At 40.7% G+C, this 17,300-nt stretch overlaps 2 protein-coding genes across 2 annotated transcripts; both read right to left on the reverse strand.

Moving 5' to 3' along the window:
• Nucleotides 1-9,962: 9,962 nt before the first annotated feature.
• Nucleotides 9,963-14,141, reverse strand: rpa3 (replication protein A3). Its single transcript, XM_044171557.1, has 4 exons — nucleotides 13,855-14,141; nucleotides 13,683-13,757; nucleotides 10,278-10,389; nucleotides 9,963-10,185 (listed from the first exon to the last, which is right to left on the reverse strand). The coding sequence occupies exons 1-4, from the start codon at nucleotides 13,951-13,953 to the stop codon at nucleotides 10,103-10,105; spliced, it is 369 nt and encodes a 122-aa protein (XP_044027492.1). The 5' UTR covers nucleotides 13,954-14,141; the 3' UTR covers nucleotides 9,963-10,102.
• Nucleotides 14,142-15,868: 1,727 nt separating this feature from the next.
• On the reverse strand, nucleotides 15,869-16,788 carry LOC122864268 (replication protein A 14 kDa subunit-like). Its single transcript, XM_044171558.1, has 3 exons — nucleotides 16,583-16,788; nucleotides 16,411-16,485; nucleotides 15,869-15,958 (listed from the first exon to the last, which is right to left on the reverse strand). The coding sequence occupies exons 1-3, from the start codon at nucleotides 16,679-16,681 to the stop codon at nucleotides 15,905-15,907; spliced, it is 228 nt and encodes a 75-aa protein (XP_044027493.1). The 5' UTR covers nucleotides 16,682-16,788; the 3' UTR covers nucleotides 15,869-15,904.
• Between the last annotated feature and the right edge of the window lie 512 nt (nucleotides 16,789-17,300).

Here is a 17,300-nt window from a genome sequence, read left to right on the forward strand (position 1 = left end):
GAACAATAAATGAATGCTACTTGAAAATATCAGCTTCTGCCAGCCTCTGTTCAAAAATTGGTATTGGTATTAGTTTCACATAATCCATATCAGATATCCATGTTTCAGGCTGAAACTACCAATTTTTCTCATAGTCAATTAATCAGCTGTTTTTGTTTTGTGTTGTTTTTTTATTAATAGATTGTTTAGTATTTAAAATGTCAGAAAACTGAAAAGATGCCAATCACAATTTCCCAGAGCCCAAGGTGATGTTTTCAAAATATAGCCCGAATGATACCGGATCTTTTAGGTCCATACTGAGCTCAATATTCGAGAGTTTAAAGAATCTGCTAATGATACTGTATATCGGATGATGTTCATTTTTACTGACAGGGACATTTTAGAGTTACAAAACAACTTGCCAGCGCTCCCTTGTGAATCGGGATAAAATGCAGGCCTGATCACTATAAAATGATGACGTGACGATCACAAGCCTTTTGGTTTTTTTGAGGCAAAGTAAACAAAAGAATGAAAAGAATGAATTAATGTGAGTGTGCAGGATTTGACAAGGGTAAACGGAAAATGAAGACGTTTCCCTGACAAAGTGTGTGAGACCCAGCGATGGCGTCTGTGGATGGAAGCAGCTGGAGCAGATGCTGCAACATCAACAGCAGTGTCTCGACTTGCTGGAACACAGCAGCTGCCTTCCTCCAGGCAACCGCTCTCCCATCAACAGGCTGAATGTGGCCGGGATAGCTTTTACAGCAGTTGACATTATTACCCCGCCTCTCTGGTAATGATATACACATGCATACATTGGTTTGCCATAAAGCTATATTTCATTTCCTCGCATTTGATGTCACGATTCTGCAGTGGTTGGCATTTATCATTCTGTTGAAGGATGAGACTTACAAATTAAAATCCTGTCAACATGCACTCAACCCCAGGGCTCCGAGGGAAACACTTGGGTCACGTTACATATTCATTACAAGATGCAATGAAAATGAATCTAGTGATTCCATAAGATTTCCTTTCCAATAACTCGTGAGGGCATGTGCAATACATATTTACTGATCGAGTGTGAAGCTGATAATCGCAAAGGAAAACCCAACAGGTGCCTCAACAACTTTAAGAGTCAAAACAAATAAAGGGCTTCTCTTTATAAATTTAACAATAAGCCTTACAGAAAATGTTTTTTTACGTGAGATAAGTCGATATCGTAGTCCTAATGAATTTATATAAAGTATATTTAATCAACTATCAAGCACCATTCTGAAAATACTTTGAGTATAATATAATATAATGTAATATATTTCAGAGGGAAATATAGTACTTTTTACACTCGCTGTAATTACTTTGCAGATTAAGATTTTACAAACATATAATTAGTATATAAAACATGAGGCATACAGCATCTTTATTTGACTACAAACATATTTTATTTTATTCCTAAAATTTCGTCTTCCTTTTTAAGTGTCTTTTGTTTGAAAACAGTTGACGGTGAAAAAGAGTTTAATACATTTTTAAATGATGCCCTGTTATACAGCATATATACAGAAACTATATAACAATATCTAACAGTTAAATTAGCACCTTGACCCACTACAACTTACAAAATCCTACTTACATTAGTAATGATAGTCCAATACTATAATAAGGGAACAGTAAACTGGACCGTTCTGCATAAGAAGAAACTTCAAGTACATTTACCTGATAATGCTTCTATCATTTTAATTAAAGGAATAGTTTGACATTTTGGTAAATATGCTTATGCACTTTCTTGCAGACTGACACCACTCTTATGTCTGTACAGTAAATCTGAAGCTACTGGAAACTGGAGGAAACAGCTAGTCTGGCTCGGTCCAAAGACTAAAACAATACATATGCCCGCCAGCACTTCTAAATGTCACCTGCCTCCATCTTCACATTTATCGTAGAGACAGGAGAGTTGTATTAATCTCTATAACTATATTAAGCGTATCTCTCAAAATGTCAAACTATTCCTTTAATCAAAACTTTGAATGCAGAAATTTGACTTGGAACAGAGTTACAGTGTTTTTACAATGCGGGATTGGTACTTTTACTCAAGTGAATGATCTGAATAATTCTTCAACCCTGTCTGGTGTCCTCAGTACAGTGGGAGGAGCTTCTGAGGTAACACATGTAAGACTCTTGGTATGGTGGTATGGTATGTATACAAACTTGCAATGCAAATGTAAGTACAGCTGAAACAATGACTACAAAAAGTATCTTCTTCTTCTTCTTCTTCTTCTTCTTCTTCTTCTTCTTCTTCTTCTTCTTCGTAAAGTTTTATGGCGGTTGGCAATCAACGATATGGTGCATTACCGCCACCAACTGGACTGGAGTGTGGATCGGGACCCTAACTACACCTTCACTAATAATTAAATAAAAGAAAATAAACTGAGATGAATCCATTAAAAAAAAATAATAATAACTTCTATAACTAATCACACCATATCTATATTCTCTCTATCAGATGTGTTCTCCTTAGATAGTGAAACAACAGCAGATAACACTTCTCTCCAGAGCTTCTTTGTAAAAGATCTCGTAGATCAGACCTCGTCTTTATCTCTTTAAGGTTCAGTGTCACTTCTCTTCTCTCAGCGTCATAGTTTGGACAGTAAATCATAACGTGTTTCTTCTGTTTCTTCGTCACAGACTTCTTCGTCATCTTCCTGTCTGATGTTTTCCTATTTTACACAATGTGCTGTTTGATCCTGTGGGACCAAGCCGGAGCCTGGATATTACTGTTTCCTCCCGTTTTCCTCATCACACCGACTTTCCTCTGAATGCTGTAAAGCCACCTTCCTGTTCTCTCTTCTTCTCGCTGCTTCTGCCGCCTTTCTTTCAACTTCTCCTTAACTGTGGTTTTCATTTCCGTTTTACTAAGGGCTTCTGTAACGTCAGTGGGATTCGTTTTTGTGGCTTCCTTTGCACACTTGTCAGCTGTTTCATTTCCTTTGATTCCTGTATGTGCTGGGATCCATACAAATGTCATATTTAGCCCTATCATTTGAATTCTATATAGAGTTTGCTGTATCTCTATTAAGACATCTGGTCTGCTGTCTGAACGGCTGCTTCCAGCTGATTAATGATGAGCTGAATCAGAGCATATTACTGCTCTCAGAGGTCTCACATCTTCAGCCCGTTGCAATGCTGACAGAATCAGCAGCATCTCCCCAGTACACACCGATACTCCATCACTGATTTGTTTGTCAATTTTAATGTTGAAATCTGGAACTATGAATGAAATACCAGTGTTGTTAGCTGTGCTCTTTTAGCTGTGGTATACTGTATGCTTTCTATATATGTCTGTATTACCTGTGGATGTAAAATAAGCTCCTTATATTTGTTCTTTTTGCCAAGCCATGAGAGGTCTACTATAGGGTCAGGCCATGTGAGATCTACTATAGGGTCAGGCCATGTGAGATCTACTATAGGGTCAGGCCATGTGAGGTCTACTATAGGGTCAGGCCATGTGAGATCTACTCAGGCCATGTGAGATCTACTATAGGGTCAGGCCATGTGAGATCTACTATAGGGTCAGGGAGTATCCAAGGATGTATTACTGGGAGTGGGACTGTTGGACTAATGTTTGTTTCAGTTATTCCTAGTTCTTTTGCTTTCTGCTCAATTGTCCATCCAAAACTTTTTGTTTCTCTCCTCTCCCCAGCAGGGTTTTAGTGCATCTTGCGTTGGATGATCTTCATTATGTCCTTTTAAATGAACCCAGTAGTTTAACGATAGCTGTGTTCTCCTTAATTCCAGTGGCATTTCTCCCATTTCCACTTGTAATGCTGATGTTGGGGTTGTTCTGATGGCACCTGAACAAAGCCTGATGTTGAATGTTGTCTAGCTTTCTGAGAGATGTACTTTCTGCAGATCCAAAGTTACTAGTTGATACTTTTTTACACTTATCAGTTACCTTCTGAATATGTGCCACCCATGTGATTCTTTCATCAAACTACAACCCTAGAAATTTAAATTGTTTCACTCTCTCCAATTCTTGATTATATAATTTTAATTTTAAATTACGGTCCTTTCTTTTCCATGTAAAGAACATTGTCTTTGTTTTGTCTACTGAGAATTTAAATCCCCACTTAAATGACCATTCTTCTGTTTTAACAATCGCCTCCTGTATTTCCTTCACACTAAATTCCAAAATTCTTCCCTCTTTTCCATTTTGCCCCATCATCCACAAAAAGAGAGCATCCCATCCCATTCTCCAAATTCAGAAAAACATAATTTATTATAATAGAAAATAACAATGGACTCAATATACTCCCTTGAGGAGTTCCATTTTCAACAAAAACATTTCCTGAATAACACTTCCCTATTTTTATCTGAATTGATCTTCCATATAAAAAGTCTTTGATCCACCTAAACTGTATCAAAAAAGATGGCCACTATGCTTTCCCTATTAATCTGTGCTCTCCTTATTTCATGTTCTAAACAGAAAGCAGGGTCCATGGTATTTCTGCCTCTTCTGAATCCACTTTGATATTTTGAGACAACGCCTTTGCTTTCTACATAATATGTCAATCTTACATTTATCATTCTCCCCATTATTATACATACACTGGAGATTAAGGCAGCAGGCCTATAATTCCCTGGCTTTGTGTGATCTTTTCCGGGCTTGCGTATCGGAACTACGACAGCTTCTTTCCAGACTTGTGGCATTTTCCCTTCTCCCAAACCTTATTTTACAGTGGTGTGCAAAAGCGTTTGCCCCCTTCCCGATTTCTCATTTTATTGCATGTTTGTCACACTTAAATGTTTCAGATCATCAAACAAATTTAAATATTAGTCAAAGATAACACAAGTAAACACAAAGTTTTTAAATGAAGGTTGTTATTATTAAGGGAAAACAAAATCCAAACCTACATGGCCCTGTGTGAAAAGGTGATTACCTCCCCCTGTTAAAACATAACTTAACTGTGGTTTATCACAGTTCAATTTCTCTAGCCACACCAGGCCTGATTACTGCCACACCTGTTCTCAATCAAGAAATTACTTAAATAGGACCTGCCTGACAAAGTGAAGTAGTCCAAAAGATCTTCAAAAGCTAGACATCATGACCACTTGCCTCAGTTCCAATGAAATTCAGGAACAAATGAGAAAGACACTCACAACAACATCCAAAGAACTGCAGGTCTCACTTGCCTTCCTACTGAGTTACAAAACTTAAGGTCAGTGTTCATGACTCCACCATAAGAAAGAGACTGGGTCAAAATTTTCCTTTAATGGCCTGCATGGCAGAGTCCCAAGGCAAAAAAACCACTGCTGAGCAAAAAGAACATTAAGGCATCTGATTTCCTCATTTTTGCCAGAAAACATCTTGATGATCCCCATTAAATCTCCACAACAAATAGCGTTTCCTTCTAGATTTACAGCGAATTCCTCCAGATGAAAGCTCTTTGCAAGGACTGTAAAATGTACTATTTTAATAGTACCATCTTTCGACTTTTTGGGAAAATACTCTGTGGACTGACGAGACAAAAGTTGAACTTTTGGAAGGTGTGTGTTCACCTCGCCTCCATGAAGACTTTGTTTGAGTTTCTCCAGATCTTCATCAGTGGGAATGCCTGTTATCACTCCCGGGTTAACTTTAATCTCACCCAGCACATACTCATTTTGAATGAGCAACGGCCAATGGGCAAACTCCAACACTAGACCGACCAATGGTGTAACTTCACTAAGTAAGGGACAGACTTTCGCTTCATCATTTTCTACCCGAGTTTGTAGGTTGGCCCCACCAATCCTAGATCGCCGATGTTCCGTTGCTGTGCTGCCGATTCCGCCAGCTCCGGTGTTCCAATTCAGGACTGTTCGCACATCTATCAAAAAACAAAGATTAGAGAAAAGTCATAAATAATAAACATCATTAGTGTAGCATATAGACGTTTTTTCTTTATTCTTGTCTTTTTTTATCATCTCATGACCTTTCACAATTTTCTTGCAACCCCTCGAAGGGTCTCGACCCTGGGAACCACTGGTCTAAAGGTAGAGTAGAGAATAGTCAATTTGACAGAATTAATTTCCTCACCACATAATCAAAGAAAGTTTGTGAGTCCGGGGAATCCAACTATATCAGTATTTGAGGTAGAAAACACTGACTGGATCACATCCCTTTTGATAAATGGCCAGTATCAATTAGTATATAATCAAGAGGAAGTGATTTTACACAAAAAAGATCAATCGAAGTACTGTTCGGCCAGTGAAAACAGTTGCATATTGTCTTCTGTAGCTCTGAAGGAACTATTTAAAGTAAAAAAAACCCCCTTGTGATGTCATTAGGGTTTAGCCTGCATTACAAACTGGGGGCATGGAGTTTGAAAGACGTGGGCAAGCCCATGAGCAAGTGGAGGGGTCGCAGCTAGCTAAGACATGTATGTAATAACAGCAAGACAGAGAGGAGCGAATGCTGTGAAAGTTTTAAGACAGCAGAGATTATAGCTAAAAAATTGGAAAACTGACATTAAAAGAGAGCGTTGAGTTTTATGGATATGGACGAAACCAAGTTACAATGATGTAAGTTCCCGCTCTGTCACACTTGTTTTTTTCACGGGAACTGTAGTTTTCTTTCTGTGCTTACAAAGTAAACCTAAAGTTAAGATTTTTTGTCAGATTAAAAAAATCAGACAAATCAGTTTACTGTAGAGTTGGGCGAACATTTCTATTTTCATATCGATCAATTGTGGTTACTTGAGATCCCCGATAGGCAAGCTGATCACCAGGAGGCGGTGGGAGTAGGAGGCGGATGCAGCGACCTGCGGTGGAAAAGTTGAAACAGAATCTATTTTTTGAAAAACACAACCTGACGTCACACTGCGGTGGCCAATCCGGCAATCAGACCATTCAAATTGCTTCACAGTCAGCCTGAAATATCACTGAAACCCGGCGCTATCCAGGCAGAGTCTGTGGACCAAACTATGATGCTCTCACAGCTGTGTCCTTGCTTGGTTTATTTTGTGTAGCTTCAATGACTTTGTCTGGCTTACAGTCGATGCTGAAAAATAGCGATTATCAAGAAGCTTCCTTTGGTTTGTGCTCAATTATTTGAGAGAGAGAGAGAGACGGCTGTGGTCGGGCGACCTCGAGAGTGAATGAGGAGAGGGAGCGCCGGTAGCCAATCAGCACAAGCCTAGTGTGCTATACCTTACCTTCTTGGATTAATACTTTGGAAGCACTCACATTTAGAAAATCGATTCCTTTATTAAGGACCTAATTGGTCCTTACTAGTGACAACAGCTTTCATAACCAATCTTTGCAAAAGAAAAACCAACGCTTATGATTTGTTTCAACTGTCAGTGTAGTTTATACATTTAATACTACTGTGATAATGTACTGCTCTCTTCTCTCTTACTAAAGAACATCTCATTATGGTGGGAACTGGGCAATATGGAACATTGAACCTGGGTTCAATTCAATGGAACAAATTGAGTTCAGGTTGTGATTAGAGTACATTTTTCTCCCCTCTTCTGGAGGCTTTCTGGCTCAGGAATAGCTTCTCTGGTCATACCGCCCCCTGCTGCCCATTATGGTTCATGCACAGATATTTATAACTGCACACAGCCTGAGAATAGAGTAGGCAGCACTAATTCTGCTGCTGATACATTTTAGAACATGAGAACTATCTAGCTTTCACACCTAATACAAACATCCAACAGCTGTAGGATTTCTGCAGGGTTCACAAAGTTAAATCTAAGACCTTTTAAGACTTTTTTATGCCACACAGAATGCAATTAATACCTGTTTCACGGTCATACCGATCAAAGTAGATTAGATTCAACTATATTGTCATTTCACGTGTACAAGTACAAGGCAACGAAATGCAGTTCAGGTCTAACCAGAAGTGCAGTAAGCAAGTGCAGGATATAAAGTGTGTGCATAAATGCAGGATAGAGCAGTGTTATGAAAATATTTCACAAGTGGTGCTATGGACATTATATACAGATGGCATTACTATAAACAGAAGTATACTGATGGATATGTACAATAATGAATTGGGCAAACAGCAGTGCAATGAATATAAAGTAGTGCAATTTATGGAAATAGTTAACAGTGCAGTAGATGAGTTATTGCAGTATTCAGCACAGAGTACTGGAGTGCAAATGATGCAGTATATGTATAAATAAATAGTCCGGTAGTGCAGATGAACATGTGGTACATGTAGCAAAAACAATATAGCAGCATTTAAAGTTAAGGTGTATGAGGGGACAGTGGAGTCAGTGGGGGGCAGAGTTCAGCAGGAAGACAGCTCTGGGGAAAAAGCTGTTTCTCAGTCTGCTGGTCCTGGTCCGGAGGCACCTGAGGTGAGAAACCAGTCTCTGGGCGGGGCGAGAGGAGTCCTTAAGAATGCTGCAGGCTCGAAGCAGACAGCGTTTCCTCTGGATGTCCTCAGTGGCTGGAAGTGGAGTCCCTGTGATGAGCTGGGCAGTTTTCACCACCCGCTCCAGAGCCCAGCGCTCTGCAGCAGAGCAGCTCCCGTACCAGACTGTGACTCAGCTGGTTAGGGTAGAATAGAAGCGATAGAAGTTCACCAGGACAGCTGAGGACAGTTGGTTCTTCTTCAGTGTCCTCAGGAAGAAGAGGTGCTGGTGAGCCTTCTTGACCAGACAGGAGGTGTTGGTGGTCTAGGACAGGTTCTCCGAAATATGGTTCAAATCTTGGGAAATCTTCAGTCCGTGTTTGGGAAACCAGATTTGGTGTGCATGCTCTGGGGGCAAGTATTAACCACAATCTGACGTTTTTGATTTATTGATAGGTGCGAGTGGGCGTGGCCTATCACATATTTGCTCATAACTTAAGATGCCTTTGAGCAATCCTGATTAAACTCACCGGAGACATCCCGCACCATCTCCTGAACATACACACAGAGTTCCGTTCAAATCCGATGAAGGGGGGATGAATGGCGAAACTTTGAGTGCACAATAATTGATGACTCTGTGATGACGGAACAGGTGTGTGATTGATCTCACTCCTTCTTTCCAACAGAATTAAGCAAGCTGAAGTGACTTTGCTCGTTGCTGCCTGCGGCTTTGCTTTTGGCTGATCGCGCTGCATCCTTCCGTTGAGCGAATAAAAGGTTTGAACCCGCCGCTTGCTGCCTGCGGATATATTTTTAATAGGTTTTCTGTCGCAGTAGTAATAACCTGTGGAGTTCTTGGACTAAACATATTCCACTTCTCTGGCTGACAAATGTAATTAGGCTTTCTTATAATCTTTTGTTTGTTTGTAATTATTTATACGTGGAAATGTGCGTATATGGCATTGTGTCTTTTATGTCTGCCTTGTAAAGAAAGCACTTTGTAATTGCTGTTTTGATAAGTGCTATATAAATAATCTTTATTATTATCAACCACACGATATGTTTGTTAACAGATGAAATCTTCATTGCACAATTTGAGACTAAGTCTACAATCTAGCGTTAAATATTACAATTACGATTCTGCGCAGGCCTGGCTCATCTCAAAGGTCCACTTACTAGCCTTTCCGGAGCTTTCCATTCATTGAGGAGCATGAAGTGTGGCAGAAAGCCCCTATAAAGCTAGTGAGTGGACCTTTAAAAATGTGATTATTTTATCACAGAGACTGATCCCAAGGTCAAGAATGATTCTCCACGCTCAACTGAAAAAGGCTGTTTTGAGGGAAAAGTTGAGAATTTTATGCTGAACATTTTATTTAAATGGTAAATGGACTGTTCTGTAATGGACGCCTTTCTAGTCTTTTCTGATTGCTCAAAGCGCTTCGACTGATGGCAGGTGCCAACTGCTCATCAGTCCAAAGAAAGTAACTCATTCACACACACTCACACCTCAGGTTCAGTGTCTTGCCCAAGGACACTTTGACATGTGCGCTGGAAGCCGGGAGCGAACCGACGACCTTCCGATTGGTGGACGACCCGCTCTGCCACAGAGCCACAGTCACCCCTTTAAAAAATATGCAAGATTTTTACTTCATTTGGTCTTTACAGGTTTTAATTTTACTGACAAAACTTATTTGATATTACAGATTTTCTTTTGTACAAATCTATTTTTACTCAACAAAAACTGGGCACAAACAATGGGAAACAAAGAATTCCATTTTCACATGGTGGTCCTCATCCACTTGCAGCCACTTCAAAAGGGTAGTGCTGGGGGAAATCATGGATGACCTTCAGGGCTTCATTATACAGCTCTAAATCTGTGGGACGAAGAGACAGATCAGACTGGAAGTCACCACAGACGAATGCTGCTGTACTCATCTTTATGCAAGTGATAATAAAGAAGACCTACCAAAAGGAACGCCCTTGTCCTCTCGCAGCATGTTGTATGTGGTGGCCATTATTGCCCCTTTGTTGGACACCATACCAATGGCCTCCACAACACCGCTCAGCTCTTCCTCAAGCTGGGGGGAAAAAAATCAGAACTGGATTTTAATAAGACTATCTCGTTGTTGATTGAAGAACGGTCAGAAGAAATAATTGTGCCACCGATAATCAGATTCGAAAATCCGATTTAAGAGAAATGGCATTTACTTTTAGCGTACAATTCACGCTATAATCAGTGCTGTTCTTAATGTACTTCAAGAAGCCTCAAAGCATCTGGATAAAATATTGAATCTGAATATTCTTTCTATTGCACGATAAAAAAATATGTTTTTAACCAGTTTCCCAAGTTGCTACTGTGTTTCCTATCCAGAGAGCCAGAAATGACATCTCCTTGTTCATGTTGTGTGACAAGAAAAATTAAACAAGTTATTAAGTATGAAAATATAAAATACAATGCATTATAATACAAATCGATATAGACTAATATATCTGATGATGAACACTTAATATTGTTCCATGACATACAAACTGAGCAAAGACATTTCTAGCGCGAGAGAGAGAGACCTATCGAGGTAACGCCGGTGAATCAGAGAAATAAAGGTTGTTCTGATTATTTCACAGCGGCTACTTTCCAAAGCACAAATAAACACGCCCCCCTTTGCAAAACCTAATTTGACCTCGCTGCCTGACTGGATATACAAAACAAGCCACCATCATCACTGACTGTTGACGCGTTTCACGTTCAATGAAGCTAGTTAGCATTTAACATTATGGACTATGTACATAAGGAAATGGCTCAAAACCCCATCTGCACCAGACTCTACTACAGGATCTACTCCTCTGAACTCAGAACCACCATCAGTTTCCAAATCCCAGGCAACTTCTCTAAGCGCAGTCAACGATGTTTCTTCTCTCCCTGCTACACAACCAGCTAGCCTGGCTAACGTTAGCACCGGCTCCACTGCAGCAGCTTCCTCAGCTAGCCTAGGGCTGGGCGATATATCGATATAAAAAAATATATCGATGTATTTTTAGACGCGATAGGGAATTAGACCATATCGCATATATCGATATAGTTCAAATTTGCTGCTGCTCCTCATACCACCGCCCCTCCTCTTCGAGGGGGCAGGCACAGAGCCACTCTTCAACAAACATGGAGGAAGCAACTACGTCTGCGGAGCGCGCGGAGGAATTGGTTAGTAAAAGAAAAGCAGTGGCTCAGTAATTTGGAGATGGTTCGATTCAAAGTATCAGATGAGCAACAACATCACGTTATTTGTAGGGAGTGCAATAAACAAGTTACAGCCAGGGGTGGAAGCACTACAAATCTTTTTCACCACCTAAAACAGTGGCACAAACTGCAGTACGAAGAGTCTTTGAAACTGCGCGCTGCAGAAGCCACAGCCGCAAGCCATCGACAACCTGAAAAAGCTCCAGCCCCGAAACAAAGCCCACTGCAAACTTCATTTTCCCGCAGTGAAAAGAAAAGTGTCAAGTGGTGTACTATAACTAAAGCGGTGTCCTATCACATTGCTAAAGATATGGTCCCCGTTGCAACTGTGGAACAAGTCGGATTCCAAAAGCTACTGAAAACTATGGGCCCGAGATATGAGCTTCCCAGTCGCAACTACTTTGCACGATGTACAAACAAATGTACACTGAAATCAGACAGAGCCTTGCTGAGCGGCTCGCTAACGTGACCCATTTTGCGTTGACCAGCGATATGTGGTCGAGCAGGACGTGTGAGCCTTACATGAGCGTGACAGTTCACTTCATTCAAGACTGGGAGATGAAAACAGCGTGTCTGCAAACAAGTTATTTCCCCCAGGATCACACCGGTGAGCACATAGCTGAGGCCCTGCAGGACGCAATTGCAAGCTGGAAACTCCAAGAAAAGTATCTGGTTGCTATAACAACCGACAACGGGAGCAACATCGTCAAAGCGGTTGATCTGAACGAGTGGCTGAGGATGCAGTGCTTCGGTCACAGATTGCACTTGGCTATTGGTGAGTGCAGTGTTGTAAGGAGTATTCAGATATTTTACTTTAATCAAAAACATATTAAAATGTTAGTTTTTCCTTATTTTCCTTTGCTTCCTGTCCTATTGTTATACAGTATTTTTTTTTTTTTTTTTTTTTTTTTACATTTTATTGTTATTTGAACAGCTGAGCATTTAATTATGAACCAGGTGAAAAACCTGTTTACTATTTATTCATTTGATTTTGCAACTGTTCACTGAAATGGCTGGTTTCAATAAAACTACTTGTGACATCATATTTGGCTTTGACTGAACATTTGCTCTCACTTTGCGGAAAAATATCGGGATATATATCGTATATCGATATTCAGCCTAAATATATCGGGATATGACTTTTTGTCCATATCGCCCAGCCCTAAGCTAGCCCCACCAACGGCCAGCACACACAGTAGCAGCTCAAGTTCAACATTTGGACCGGGGCCTCCACCACTAGCTACCCCACCTGAGGATCTCGGTCGGGAAACAAATCAGGTGAAACGCGGTAACCTATCATTTTGTTTATTGGTTATACGAGACATACATTCATATAAGTGTGTGTTATAATGGGATTATACAGTGGCTTGGCCTTGGCTGAATACTCCATATGTCCAAACTCAAATAGCGTTACACTCCCAAAACTGTTCGATCTATGACCGTGTAAAAAGGACAGCCCACCCGTGAGAACCCCGTGCCCCCTTGTTGATAATCGCCTGGCGCCGGCACTGATGAAACGTCGCAGCATTATCTCCTGATGAGTCATCTGACATGAGCCATCTTCAGAAAGATTGACTGATTCGGCTACTTCTTATTGCCTCCATGGGATTGGAGAGACCTGGATGTGGTGGGCTCACACCTGATCTGTGGCTGTCTGGGATGGGAACTGGGACTTGGGACATGTGTACTGGAACGATCAAAGGACACTGTAACATGTTGACACTCTTTATATTTACTTTTTGACATAACAGACGCGGCCTATCATACACATGCACACGATTTGCTGATTTATTTGCCAAATCATAATATAATATAGGAGACAACAAGCAAAGATACAGACTGGGAATACTGTCCTGGTGTATGAGTGGCAGGTTATCTAACCAGGAGATGATGACTTGTCATTTCAGCACAAATAAATACAGGTGTATGTTCACTTGGTTACCTTTAGCTGAGGAAAAGCACCTTCTGTAACTCTAGCAGTTACTTTGGTGACTACTTTTACTTCTACTTGAGTACTTGTTTTCGCAAGGTAACAGTATTTTTACTTGAGTATGCCGTTTTGGCTACTCTACCCACCTCTGGATTTAAGTAACTGGAGAAACGTTTCATGGTAAGATGATTATGCCGAAAAGTACTCACAGGTTCGTTAAGTTCAACTGTTGCAGTCTTTCCTTCTCCATCCGAGACGGTGAACGATTTTCCTGTTGGGTGTACCTGGCAGAACAGAAAATGACATTCACAGTGCAAGTTAGCCATACCTGCAACCGTTAAAATAACACTTTCACTCAGGCCAACTACACGCAGCACTGACCTTTTCAACACGTCCAACGAAACAGACCGGTCTGCTTATGTGCTGCGATAGCATGGAGCAGTTTATTCTTGGTTTCGGGACATCCAGTATGCTTGCCATCTCCAGGGTTTGATGTTTTAGCGCGACTGAACTCGGGACAATGCAATATCGCGCGGGAAATTTTCCTATATTGTTGTATCACATGGAAGCCCACGCGGGCGGAGTATCTACGTTTACGTTGAAAAACCGCGGGGCTTGTAATTACGGCAAACACAGAAATTAAAATCGAACGCATCCAAAGTCTTTCTACGACATATCCGTTGTGCTCTAACATTTCATTCACCGGAAACGTCATTGAATAGTTCCGCTACGTGTTGCTGACAGCATCATTTGTAACAGGCGGTAATTTACTTAACTATTCAGACTTCATTCACAAATATAATATTATTTGTTCTAATCAACAATTTACACAAGTCATCAATGTGATTCCACAAGCTATTATTGGTTCTGTTAAAGGTTTCGTGATGTACACACACTCTGTTCCCCAACTGTTTCCCTTAACTATTCAAAACATTTCCTTTTAGACAAAAAAATGTAACAACAAGTTCTTAAGATCCGTTTTATCCAATGTATGTTTTTCCTTGCCTTTAAGAAGACGAAATATTATGAAAGGTTTCACCAGTCAAAATATAAAAAGTTCAGATGTAACTATTTAAAACTTCCTGTCCCACCCGTCCTATCACATTGCTAAAGATATGGTCCCCGTTGCAACTGTGGAACAAGTCGGATTCCAAAAGCTACTGAAAACTATGGGCCCGAGATATGGCTTCCCAGTCGCAACTACTTTGCACGATGTACAAACAAATGTACACTGAAATCAGACAGAGCCTTGCTGAGCGGCTCGCTAACGTGACCCATTTTGCGTTGACCAGCGATATGTGGTCGAGCAGGGCGTGTGAGCCTTACATGAGCGTGACAGTTCACTTCATTCAAGACTGGGAGATGAAAACAGCGTGTCTGCAAACAAGTTATTTCCCCAGGATCACACCGGTGAGCACATAGCTGAGGCCCTGCAGGACGCAATTGCAAGCTGGAAACTCCAAGAAAAGTATCTGGTTGCTATAACAACCGACAACGCGGAGCAACATCGTCAAAGCGGTTGATCTGAACGAGTGGCTGAGGATGCAGTGCTTCGGTCACAGATTGCACTTGGCTATTGGTGAGTGCAGTGTTGTAAGGAGTATTCAGATATTTTACTTTAATCAAAAACATATTAAAATGTTAGTTTTTCCTTATTTTCCTTTGCTTCCTGTCCTATTGTTATACAGTATTTTTTTTTTTTTTTTTTTTTACATTTTATTGTTATTTGAACAGCTGAGCATTTAATTATGAACCAGGTGAAAAAACCTGTTTACTATTTATTCATTTGATTTTGCAACTGTTCACTGAAATGGCTGGTTTCAATAAAACTACTTGTGACATCATATTTGGCTTTGACTGAACATTTGCTCTCACTTTGCGGAAAAAATATCGGGATATATATCGTATATCGATATTCAGCCTAAATATATCGGGATATGACTTTTTGTCCATATCGCCCAGCCCTAAGCTAGCCCCACCAACGGCCAGCACACACAGTAGCAGCTCAAGTTCAACATTTGGACCGGGGCCTCCACCACTAGCTACCCCACCTGAGGATCTCGGTCGGGAAACAAATCAGGTGAAACGCGGCAACCTATCATTTTGTTTATTGGTTATACGAGACATACATTCATATAAGTGTGTGTTATAATGGGATTATACAGTGGCTTGGCCTTGGCTGAATACTCCATATGTCCAAACTCAAATAGCGTTACACTCCCAAAACTGTTCGATCTATGACCGTGTAAAAGGACAGCCCACCCGTGAGAACCCCGCCCCCTTGTTGATAATCGCCTGGCGCCGGCACTGATGAAACGTCGCAGCATTATCTCCTGATGAGTCATCTGACATGAGCCATCTTCAGAAAGATTGACTGATTCGGCTACTTCTTATGCCTCCATGGGATTGGAGAGACCTGGATGTGGTGGGCTCACACCTGATCTGTGGCTGTCTGGGATGGGAACTGGGACTTGGGACATGTGTACTGGAACGATCAAAGGACACTGTAACATGTTGACACTCTTTATATTTACTTTTTGACATAACAGACGCGGCCTATCATACACATGCACACGATTTGCTGATTTATTTGCCAAATCATAATATAATATAGGAGACAACAAGCAAAGATACAGACTGGGAATACTGTCCTGGTGTATGAGTGGCAGGTTATCTAACCAGGAGATGATGACTTGTCATTTCAGCACAAATAAATACAGGTGTATGTTCACTTGGTTACCTTTAGCTGAGGAAAAGCACCTTCTGTAACTCTAGCAGTTACTTTGGTGACTACTTTTACTTCTACTTGAGTACTTGTTTTCGCAAGGTAACAGTATTTTTACTTGAGTATGCCGTTTTGGCTACTCTACCCACCTCTGGATTTAAGTAACTGGAGAAACGTTTCATGGTAAGATGATTATGCCGAAAAGTACTCACAGGTTCGTTAAGTTCAACTGTTGCAGTCTTTCCTTCTCCATCCGAGACGGTGAACGATTTTCCTGTTGGGTGTACCTGGCAGAACAGAAAATGACATTCACAGTGCAAGTTAGCCATACCTGCAACCGTTAAAATAACACTTTCACTCAGGCCAACTACACGCAGCACTGACCTTTTCAACACGTCCAACGAAACAGACCGGTCTGCTTATGTGCTGCGATAGCATGGAGCAGTTTATTCTTGGTTTCGGGACATCCAGTATGCTTGCCATCTCCAGGGTTTGATGTTTTAGCGCGACTGAACTCGGGACAATGCAATATCGCGCGGGAAATTTTCCTATATTGTTGTATCACATGGAAGCCCACGCGGGCGGAGTATCTACGTTTACGTTGAAAAACCGCGGGGCTTGTAATTACAACAAACACAGAAATTAAAATCGAACGCATCCAAAGTCTTTCTACGACATATCCGTTGTGCTCTAACATTTCATTCACCGGAAACGTCATTGAATAGTTCCGCTACGTGTTGCTGACAGCATCATTTGTAACAGGCGGTAATTTACTTAACTATTCAGACTTCATTCACAAATATAATATTATTTGTTCTAATCAACAATTTACACAAGTCATCAATGTGATTCCACAAGCTATTATTGGTTCTGTTAAAGGTTTCGTGATGTACACACACTCTGTTCCCCAACTGTTTCCCTTAACTATTCAAAACATTTCCTTTTTAGACAAAAAATGTAACAACAAGTTCTTAAGATCCGTTTTATCCAATGTATGTTTTTCCTTGCCTTTAAGAAGACGAAATATTATGAAAGGTTTCACCAGTCAAAATATAAAAAAGTTCAGATGTAACTATTTAAAACTTCCTGTCCCACCCAAAGC

Source organism: Siniperca chuatsi, linkage group LG17, assembly GCF_020085105.1.
Source record: "Siniperca chuatsi isolate FFG_IHB_CAS linkage group LG17, ASM2008510v1, whole genome shotgun sequence".
Taxonomy (NCBI): Eukaryota; Metazoa; Chordata; class Actinopteri; order Centrarchiformes; family Sinipercidae; genus Siniperca; species Siniperca chuatsi.